This window comes from Platalea leucorodia (genome assembly GCF_965183815.1).
Source record: "Platalea leucorodia genome assembly, chromosome: 1".
In the NCBI taxonomy this organism is placed as follows: Eukaryota; Metazoa; Chordata; class Aves; order Pelecaniformes; family Threskiornithidae; genus Platalea; species Platalea leucorodia.
In genome coordinates, this window is record NC_138823.1 from 125,590,960 (window position 1) to 125,602,318 (window position 11,359).

At 37.3% G+C, this 11,359-nt stretch overlaps 1 protein-coding gene across 7 annotated transcripts in view; it reads left to right on the forward strand.

Moving 5' to 3' along the window:
* The window catches only part of NGLY1 (N-glycanase 1), a 40,870-nt gene that overhangs the window by 12,374 nt on the left and 17,137 nt on the right, over positions 1 to 11,359 (forward strand). For all 7 annotated transcript variants that reach the window (XR_014229514.1, XR_014229515.1, XR_014229516.1 and 4 more), the window contains exons 7-11: positions 298 to 443; positions 628 to 738; positions 5,886 to 6,050; positions 7,370 to 7,558; positions 10,950 to 11,127. Coding sequence is in view for 1 of the 7 variants with exons in the window: in XM_082324665.1 (XP_082180791.1) it covers positions 298 to 443; positions 628 to 738; positions 5,886 to 6,050; positions 7,370 to 7,558; positions 10,950 to 11,127 (789 nt within the window). In the remaining 6 variants the exon portion in view is untranslated. The remainder of the gene's footprint in view (positions 1 to 297; positions 444 to 627; positions 739 to 5,885; positions 6,051 to 7,369; positions 7,559 to 10,949; positions 11,128 to 11,359) is intronic.

An 11,359-nucleotide genomic window follows, 5' to 3' on the forward strand; every position in this document is an offset into this window, starting at 1 on the left:
ACAAAGACAATATAAATTCAATTTCCTGTCTTCCATGATAAGATGAAATATAGTTCTGCAAGTAAGGTTAGATGATTGATTTCAGAATGATACAATCTTTAGTTGAATCTAAGGGAACATAATCCTAAGATAGAAAGAGAAGGCTCTGGTAACTTTTCTGAATGTAGATGAACAGAAAACATGTTCTTTCAATGTTCCTTCATTTAATAAATCAGGAAAAGTTACAATATTCTGTGATATTAGAAGAGAGGATCTGTCCTTAGAATTCATTGTTTATTCTTGGCCTTTGCTATATAGATCATGTGTGGACTGAAGTATATTCTTCATCTCAGAAAAGATGGCTTCACTGTGATCCCTGTGAAAATGTCTGTGATAAACCTCTTCTCTATGAAACTGGGTGGGGAAAGAAGCTCTCCTACATAATTGCATTCTCCAAAGATGAGGTAGGAGTGATGATGTTAATAAAAACCAAACTTGCCCTAAGGCAAGTGTGTGATGTATTCCATCTTAGTGTGATTTCCAGAATTATTACAGAAAAACATACTTTGATGAGCTAGTGTCTTTAAATGAAGCAAGATACATGGGAATTTTTGGTTGCCTTATTTTATTCTTCAACTTGTGCTTGAGGTTGTTGATGTCACCTGGAGATACAGCTGTAAGCACGAAGAAGTACTCTCTAGAAGGACAGCACTCAGTGAAGCTACACTACGTGAAACAATTAATGCGTTAAATAAAATGGTATGTAACTTTTCTTAAATGGATTTCTTTAAGTGAAACATAAGTGTCAGAATGTGAAGTCCTTGAACAAAGGAATGCATTTGGTAATCTGATAGGAATGTCCATGCACCATGGAATGTAAAATGTTGCGAACTATACAGACCTCATTTTACACTGAACACATAAGAATCAGTCACAGCGCCGAACTTAGGTGAAATAAGATAAAGAATGGTATGTAAAAGGATTATCATGTTATCTCTTACATAGTCAAATGTGTGTGTGTATATGTAATATATACTGTGTGTATATATAATATATACTGTGTGTATATATGTTTTCTTGATGGCTTTGGTGCAGACTTGTGCATCCACAGATGTTGGGTGTAAACAACTGCTTTGTAACTATGTGGACTCCTTGAGGGGGGTTGAGCATTTTCCACATCAGTAATGCTATAACTTGAAAACAATAGTATTTATAGTTATAAGAAATGTAGGCCTAATTTGTTTCCTGTGACTTTTTACAAGCTCTACGAAGTGGGAGGAATGATTCACAGGCTGTTTCCAGGACTTTCAAGAAGCGTTAATACCATCAGTAGAGCTTTGGCTCAGAGCCTCATATACTGTTCATGTCTGGCGTCCCCAAAACACATGGAGCCATCTGCACCTGCATGTCATAGTCACAGAGCCAGAGTGCACTCTCTGCTAAGCTTTTTCCACTCCCTACGTGGGACAGGATGAACTTTTTCTTGACTTGATATACTAGAATACCACAAAACCTTGAACCACCTGTAAGATTCCATTTTGTCTCCCCTTCCTTCCAGGGCTAATTCCTGTGCGTAGAAACTTTAATTCCTATGATAGTATATAGCTGATGGCTTAATAAATTGATTATGCCTTTTTAGAGGCCTGCTGGCTTGAGGGTTATAGCCACACACTAAGAGTGAAGAATTGAGCTGGACTCATGATTTCAAGCTGTGGCCTCAAATGTTTTATCACTAATGAAAAATTAGAGTCACATAGCAGAGTATGAGCACTGAGAAGGCTGGCCACAGATTAAAAGGAGGTAAAGGATGAGAAATTCAAGTTGAGGAATGCATGTGCTTTGTGCAGGGTTGTGGGAATTTAATGGTGTCCTCTATGAGCATTGAACCCTTGCTGACTATGAAACTGATCTGAGGGGCCTTTCTTCTGATCTACTCGCGATAGAAACCAGTCACCAGACTCTTCTCCTCCGCCAGTTGTCCGTAGGGAGAGAGAACCTTGGAAATGAGGAGCTAATACGTTGAAAAATTACCCTGATAAGATTGATGGAATCGGGAATGTATAGGCAACTGACTCATGGGCTGGCTTGCCTGACCACCTTCTCACCTCAATGATGCCACCATAGGACCATGCTCTGTTTCACTTAGAGAAGTCTAAAGAACTCCAGTAAAAATGTGCATTGCCATCTCCAACAGATGGTGCTGCATGTTGGTCTATTGGCCTGTTTCTTAATTTTTTTCCACCTGCTTTATAGGACTGTGCAGCTCATGAGCTGACATGAGCACTTTTCAAACAGAAAGGACAAGCATTCTGGTCATGTTTTAAATGAAGATTTCATTAAAAACTGAGTACAGGGAAGAAAGCTATACACGCACTTCCAAGACACTCTTGTATTCCTCCTATCTTCCTTTCTCTACACGTGGAAAATCCCAGCCCTTTCTTCTCTATGCTGCACACTTTCCCTACTGCTTTCCAGTATTATTAAAGCTGTCTTGTGATTCTATTAGAACACCTTTGTCAGTCTTTTTGATGGTATCTTATTCTGAGGATCAGCTTGCTCTCCCTTCCTACAAGCTGAATGATACTCACGCTCCCATCCTCCCACACACACTTCCTTTTGCCCAGTAGCTGTTCAGAATATGTTTGATTAATTTAATTTATTGGATTGATAATAAATTTAATCCCTGTAAGTAACTGCTCTTACTTCTTTTTTCTTTTGTCTGTTATAGTTGGAGGTGGATTTCAGGGACTTAGAGGCAGTTTGCCATCAGATTGCTAAAAAAAGTTTTTCTTTCTTGCATTTGTCCTCGTCAAAGGGCCTTTCCTAAAGTTCATACTAAGGTGACAATGCAGTGGGAATCAAGGGGCCATTAAAAACCTGCTGACTGAGGATTTCTGTGTTGTATTCAGCAGCTTCTGCAGTCAGTAGAGGCATAAGGCAGCTCACCCCTAGAACTATCAAGACATTTTATAGCAGGTTTCAATTACGCTGCTTAGTCACAAGTCTCCATTTCAGCTAGTATGCTGTTTCCTTCACTGCAACCTATTCAAAGATAACTGATGTAGGCAGAGGCCTACACTAACTTTCCATTTTCCCATCATCTCCTAGAGACTGGTTCCCCACTAGGAGGGATTGTAGTCTTTGTACCTTTTGATGCAGAACTCCAACATTGCATCTTTCAAGCTCAATTCTTCTAAGCTACAACTAAAGAGAAGCACAGTATGCAGTATGCACTATCACCTAGACTGCAATGTTAGTGAAAATGGAATCTAAGAGATCATTATTGTGCTTTCCTGCATAAAGACTGATGTCTCTGGTCATTATTTATCTGCATGTCTGTCTGTTCAGTGGCCAAGCAGAGACAACACAACAGTTCAAAGGGTGTTGAGTGACTGTGACTGTTAAGTGGGAAAGAGGCAAGGGTCATTTAATCTGTTCAGTATGCTATTTTACTTTTCAGAAATACTGTGTGTTTTATTTGGGTCAGGCATTCCTAAATGGGTATGTAGCCTGCAGATTACCAACCATCTGATGTTATTCTGTAGTACCATATCACACCCTGACTACAAAGTTTTTCTTCACCTACTTTGTATTGGTACTGCCCTATTCCAGTCCATCGTATGTTACCTACAATAGGCAGTGCCCTATTCCAGTCCATTGTATGTTACCCCTTTAGAAAGGGGGGCGAGGACCTTGAACTTTCACTGCCTTCATTGGAAATTGGATGGTGGGGCAGGGAAACAAATTATTTTTTTATTTGTTCCAGGCCCCGTTTTTTGGCAGTGATTGTGAATGATTATAGCTACAGCCAGGTCAGCTCTTAAAAGGAAAACTAGTAATTTAGGTTGAACTGCGACCATCTCGTGGTGGCTGATGTGAGATCAACCAGTATTGCTTGTTTAAAGGCTTGAAATTCAATTTCTACCTTCAAATTATCTGTTGCTTACACAGCAGTGGGTCCACTTAAATCACAGGTTATCCATCTCGCAAAACACAGTCCTTCAGGAACCATCAACGGCATGACTCACATGTGATGCAGAACTGATTTTAAAGCTGCAGTTCTCAGTCCCTCTTCCTTCCTATTCCCTTCATCTGCCAAAGAAAGGTGGGGCCTGAGCATGTATGTAGAGGGTAATACTTTAAGAAAAAACAAAAGCAGGAAGTTTGAGCCGTGACAGTTGATAATGGAGTTCTTGGAATCCATTTCACTATGTGAATGCTATTGATGACAATGTCATTTGTAGGAAATGTAGTTACAGATTTTCCCAGCACAGGCAGTGTTGATCTCTGCAGAATCTGAGCATTACGTATGTCTTACAGACTGCTGGCATTTATATGCAAGAGTGTACTGGGTGGGGTGAGGTGACAAGAATTAGCATACTTATACTCTTTACAGTTGAGGAACTTACTAATTTCTTGTATCATACATAGAAGAGGCCTGTCTTCTGAAACACTCCTTTTGTGTTGAAGCACTGTTCTTAAACAGGTTTTTTTTTCAGGTACTATTACAATGGCTGTAGAGCAAGGGCAACCAACTTTCAGTATGGCATCACTAATTTCAGTGGTGATGACCCCTGACACTGGGTTTCCCTACATCAAAGCAGCTCAAAGAAAATTGTGGATTAGTATTGCTAACTTAGGGTAAGCCATATCAGACTTCCTCTGAGCTGGAGTGAGATCTCTAGTACTGCGTATGGATACCCAAAGTGCCCAGGCAATTGTTAGGTTCAGGAAGGCTTGGTGTTCCATGAGGAACTGCTGGAGTCACTGCATATCATCCATCAACACAAGCAGAGGTATATTTCCCCCTTGCTGTGGTAGAGCTGGTATTTGGCAGCTGGAATTTGTTCAGCTTGAGCTGTTTCTCATCATTTCTCTGTATCCACTTTCCTTTACCTGGTTCCACATTGTTGGCTGGAACAAAACCCCTTCAAATGCCTCTTTTCTGATCTGTAATAGCAAAACTTTCTGGGGTCAGGCCTGTTTTTGAGATAAGTGAAATACATATTGGCCTGAAGTTTCAGGTCCTAGTGGGCTGAGTGTGCATGTCTTGGGCAATCACCAAAGTAGAAAAAAAAATGTGTAATCATTCGCATACTGAATGTTGAACTTAATTTTCCAAGCCTGTGCAGGCGTATCCACAGTTAAGAAAGAAAGCATCACATATCAGCTCTGTATATTTGATGTGAAAACCATGGAGACAAAACCACTATTAATGAATTTTTTGTAAGTTGTGTACCAAAAAAATGTCCATAGTTTTATTCATGTGGGCAAAGAAAGCATTTTATATAATTCTTTCTCTTTTCTGCTAATTTACCTGGAAGTGTAGGTGATATGTTTTTCTCAGTTTTCTGATATCTGCAAAAATATGAATGTCGTAGTATGTTTATGATACAGTCAGTCACTGTGAAATAACTCTTTCAGAGACCAACGGAATCTTTTGTTTGGGCTTAATCACAAAACCAAGACTGTTGCCAGCCAAATCACTCCATCTTAGAGAAGAAAAATTTGACCTAATAATTATGCTTGCTTTCTCTTTCCTCCAAATAATATCAAGAACAGCTACAGTACAGAATACGTATGAATAGCTATAAAATATGCTATGGAAGTGTTTTATCATCCAAGCAAATGTATTCTAAACATAGCACAAACCTTAATTTTAAAAGAAATCCACAGTTAGTGCATGCAAGTTCACAGAAAAAGCACTGCTGTCAAATAACCATGCAGTTATGACTGATTTATATTTGCACATGTGGTATAAGATGAATGTTTCTAACAGTTCGTCTACACTTCAAATGTTAGTCTGTTTTTTCAATTCTTTTTTTCCCCGTTGGTGTCACTCTAGAGCAGAACTATAAATACCATTTTTCTGAATTTTTTACTTTGTTTCTTAAATGTATTTTCAGAGACAACGATCTTTGTCAGAAAACAGAAAAAGAGAGCTTTTGGAAAGAACAATTGTGGAGCTTGTTCAATTCATTTCTCCTAAAACGCCTAAACCCGGAGAATATGGTGGAAGGACATCAGGTTCAATGGCTTGGCGAATAGCCAGAGGTGAAATTGGTCCAGAGGTATTTAACTTTTGCACTGGTGACCATCTTAAAGGTAGCTAACTAGAGGTTCTATGATTATGGTCTGCAGAGGAATAGCACTTATGGTAGGTAGCCTACAAATTTAGTTCAAACAGTGAAACGCAAAAACATTAGGTCAAGTTTGATGTGAATTCAGTAGAGGTCCGTAAGAAATTTTTGAGGGTTGATGGTGGTCGTTGATTCTAAAAATGTTTGGGAAATCCTTGACCTAAAGTGTGTTTTGCTCTTATAAGTTAATAAAAAAGTACTTCTTTTCCTTTTAATTAGTTACAGTGTGACAGAACTAGAAAGTTTAAGGCAGTTGAAAGCAGTCAGGAAAACTTTAAAAAATGTTTGTTTATATTATTAGTTACTGTTGCTTAAAGCCTAGAAGCAGGCTTCAACCAACTATTTTTTTAATAAAACAATGTGGGAGCAATTAGGATTGTGTAAATGAAACAATCTCTTAAACAGTAAGCTCAATTGATTTTCATATCAATTTTTTTTTGATGATTTCCAAAAGCAAGGTTTTATTTTTATTTATTTTACGTGAAGATACAGTTTCCCAGAACCATAGCCGTCTTTAGCTTGAGCCAGCATGCAAAGGTGTGACTTACCCCATCACTTGTTACATCAGTTTTGTATTGATTCTGTCATATAGAATGACTGACAATCTTAAATAGAACCAGTTAGGTGAAACTAATGAGTTTCATAGGATTGTTTGTTTGACAAACTAAGAGTTTATTTCAGTTCTCCACAGTGTAGTTCTGCTTTGCTGAAACTCATAAGAGTTTCATAAGAAACTCAATGACAAGTGTTTAAAAAAAAAATAGTACTGTGAAGTTATGAAGTTTGTACCTTATGTTTTTTGAAGTTGATTTGTAAACTTTCCTATACAAGCACCTGTATGTGATAATCACAGAATTACATTTGCTATTCAAAATAACCATTTACTTATTGATTGTACAAGAAATATACTCAACATATAAGTTTTCTATTCCTAACATGTTAATATCTTACTTAAATTTGCTCATTTTATGTTATTTTGTTAATAATTTTACTTCTAGAAGTAATTATGTGAAAACTTTAAAAATATAATTACTGCTTCCCTCTGGAGAAGGTGCAGGTATATTGTAGGAAACTGGTTTAAAAGTTTTGTTTTGCAGAAATGCTTTTGTCCTCTCTTAAAAATTACTTTTTTTTTTTTCCAGTTGGCAGCAAAACTGAATTGGGAAACGATGGCACGCTGTTTAAAAGTAACATAGTCTTACTGAAATATATTGGGGAATGAAAGTGCTTGTGTTTTTTTCCTTTTTCAGAAAAGAAAAGAGGTAATTTTTATTCCATCTGAAAAAGAGAAGACATCTAAACTCTTCCACCTCACCTACAATATAGTAGAAGATAGTTATACACGGATTTCCAATAATAATGAAAAAATAAGTGGCTGGGAAACAGGTGTTTGGAAAGCAGAGTCTATTTGGAGAAAGGTTGAAACAGATTGGAAAATGGTAAGGATAACAATTATTGAAAGCATAAAATCTACGTAGAAGTATGATAATGCCAATAAAACAGAAAACCCTTGCCAGTGTTTGGCATCAAAACCTCTCTTGGTGCCCATTGAATTTAGCTGATGTTAGTAAATATTACTGTTAAGCTTCAGGCAAGATTGTCAGATGATTTAAGAAATCGGAAATAAATTTAGCCTCTCTTTCAGAAAGGATGGCTGAATTCTCTGCAGATAGTTAAAATCCTTGCTAAAGCACCAAATTTTAAAAAAATGGCTTCCTTCTTACGCTTTTGGGTAAATGCACAATACTGCTTTACTGAAAAGCAGTACTTTTCTCAAAAAAATTTTTTTTGTTGTTGTTTTGGAGAATGGCTTTATAGTGTATCATATCTCTTTGATACACAGCCAAAGGAAGAAATTGTCATCCTAAATATTACAGTTCCATCTGTAAGAAGGCAAAAAACTGTCAGTTATCCAGATTATTGTATATCCTGCCCAGACTCCTTCCCATCTGTCAGGACACCGAGCAGCAGAAGAGTCATATGCTCTACATCTAAGAAGAGAACTGGAGCCTGTAAGATGGGAAAGGGTCATTTACTAGCAAACAGCTTTTCCCGCAACAGCTACCAACTGTGGAACTGAGCATTCCTGTCAGGGACTATAGCATGTTATTGCTTTGTTCCCCAGTCATTTTAATAGCCTGAAAGGTCTCTGGCCAAACATTTTTCTAGCTTAGGTAATGGTTTGCTTCCCATTGATGAGAAATGGCGCTAAGTATATAACTGTCTTCTGAGGTTTTCTGTGCTGTGTCTATGCATAACTGGCTTGCAAAATGCAGTGGAGGAATAGCTTGAAGTGGTTATTCTACGTAAAAGAGAAGGAATAAGGAAAGACACTGGATAATAGTATAAAAGATGTTACAGCAGGGTAGGCTAATAGAAAAAGAGAAGTAACAGAAACTGAGAATGAGGGAACAACTGTTCTCTGCTTCCTTAGGATCTGCTAAAAATCTGATAGCACATTATATCTTGAAGTCTCCAATGATCAGTTATCCTCACTTTTGCAAGAAATGTTCTTTGCACTGAAACCAGTTACGAGGCTGCTGTTCTGCTCATCTCTACTAGTCAGATAAAACAGGGAGGGACCACTCTATAAGACCAGGCAGAAAGACTTCACCCTTTATATTCAACAGCACCTCAATTTTTGTAGATAAAGGATGACAGGATGGCCTTGAGAAATTAGGAGCTACAGATCCCAGTATATCTCAGGCTTGTGGGTAAGGCCTGTTAGTTCTAGAGGAATAGTATCCTGCACAATATCTGTGTATGAATCTAAAATGACTTTTCATTGGGGGTTGTTTTTATTATGGGAGACAGCAGAGGGAAAGGTTGTTTGGGGTTTGCATGCTCTTTTTGTAATGCCTGTAGTAGATCTGCAAGGTTCGGAATTTGATTCAGCAGCTGTCCGAGAAACTTACCAGCCAAAGGAGCCTTCACAGAAATATTTTGTTTATTATTCAGTATGTGATGAATGGAAAGAAATTTAAATGTAAAAACCGAGTAAAGGTAAGTATAGGTATTAGCCCAGGAGTAACAGAAAAGAACCATCAGTTACGTATTCTGTCTTTGCAATGTTGTTGATGAAAATGATTCCGATAGATGATCTTCTTGGCCAATCTGATAGTAGCCATCTCCATCATATTTGTGTATTTTCTTGCTATTCAGTGTCACTTGACTTTATGGTGCAAAAGTAAAACAGGTAAAAAACACAAATTTAATCAGATTACCCAGAGAGAACTTGGCATCCAGGGCTCAAACAAGTAGACCACAGTAGGTGATAATAAGAGTGTAAGAACTTGTAGATCTGAAATCCATGGGTTTCTAAAAGGTTCTCTTCCAGTAGAACTGCTCCAATGGAAGAGAATTTGAATGAGTCTTCCCCCCTGCCCCCGAATTCAGAGTTTTTTCAAATAATACTGGAAAGAGAGTAGCCAGGTGTGAAAGTTTGAAAGTTAGAGAACAGTCAAAAAGACACAAAAGGAAACTTTAACTTCTGTTTTTCTCATTAAATGCTTGGATATTATAATGGAAGATGAGACAAGCTAATGTTTTAGTTTTTATTCCTAAAAGCCTATGTTTAGTGCACCTCAACCATGTGGTAGTTAATGGAGTGTTTTGGCTTCCTTACTCAAATATGGCAATTCAGTAGGATCTGATCAAGGTAAATCTCTTGGTAGAACTAGCTGAGGTACTTAAAAAAAATTGTGTGGAGATCAGCACTTTCATGAACATTAAGATTATATTCACATGAAAGCAGCTTAAATTGTTACACTGAAGATTATCTATGAAAATGTAACACCTCACACCTTTGGGGTTTTTTAGCTTTCTTAAACATGAGAATTAACATTTTTATGCCTGATGCATAGTAACGCTAAAATTCTGGTTTATAGTCTGTCAATGACATTTCTATATTTGGGTGGGGTCTTCAGTAAAACATACTACTGCGTTTTATTATCATTTTTTTCAGGGTTGTTCTTTCCAGATGAAAAACTAAAGACCTATCTAAGTCCATTCGTTCAGTACAGCATTAATCAGAAGCCTGGACATGACAGAATCTTGATAAATTTTCTTAACTAAGGATTCTGAAAGGATCATGGCAGTTTTGACTCTTTAATGTGTAATGTCCATTATCTTGGTTTGCTGATAGTAGATGCTAGACTTGAAAGGATCATTGGATGCTTATTACAAAATTCTTATGAGGGTTAATAGTAACTTTAATGGATGTTAACATATGAGCTTGACTCTTCAGCCAGGTGAAGTTTAGAACAGCATTGGGACTACATTAAATTATGCAAATCTCTAACAGTTCAAGTAGTGTTAATACAGGATTTACATACGGCTAGCGTGTATGGTTTGTTTTAAACAAGACATGTCAAGTCCTAGGAGAAGTGGTGTGCAGCCAGCAGCCACATCTGAAGAATCCAAAATTCTGATTACACAGTTTTCTTCATCAGCAATACTGAACAACCAAAATGAAACCGTGTGTGGGCCTGTGCATTTATATAAAAAACAGGAGTCTGGTTTTTTTGTTTTTTTTTAAATGATGAACTTAGGTATTTTTGTGGCTTAAACTTTACCAAGCATGTTGAAATAGATTAGTGTTCCGTAGTAAAGGACTATGAACATGTACAATTACCTAACTGGAATAAACGTAAGGATTCAGAATGAGATTATACACAAAACTGTACTATGTACAGTTTTAAAGGTTCAGAGGCTTCATAAAGAATGAAAGTGTGTTATCTCAAGATTTTATGTCCTTGTTACAACAATGAATTAGGTGTGTGTTGATCATCTCAATTTTTGACATGCTGACTATGTCTTCTTTCCATTCAGGTTTATTTAGCCCGAAAAGAGGGGTCATCCTCTGCTTCCATCAGCTGGAAGTTTGAGTGCAAGTCAGTCGGTCTAAAAATAGATAACATTTCAATTAGGACAAGCAGTCAGACATTTCAGAGTGGAAGAATAAAGTGGAGACTTTGCTCTCCAACGGCAGAAATTACTCTGATAGGAGGTAAGTGTGGAATTTAAATAATGAATTATATCATGCAGCAAAGGTATAACTGGAAATAAATAGTTTATCTGGAGAGAGCACTGTGCAACTACTAAAAATGAAATGCAAATACTAAAAATGAAATGCAAATGCATTTTGGCTTTTCCAACTCAGTCTTTCTTAGCAAGGTCAAGAAAATACTGTGTATTTAACCAAAATTGGTACAAAAAACCTGGTACAAAGCCCACTTCCA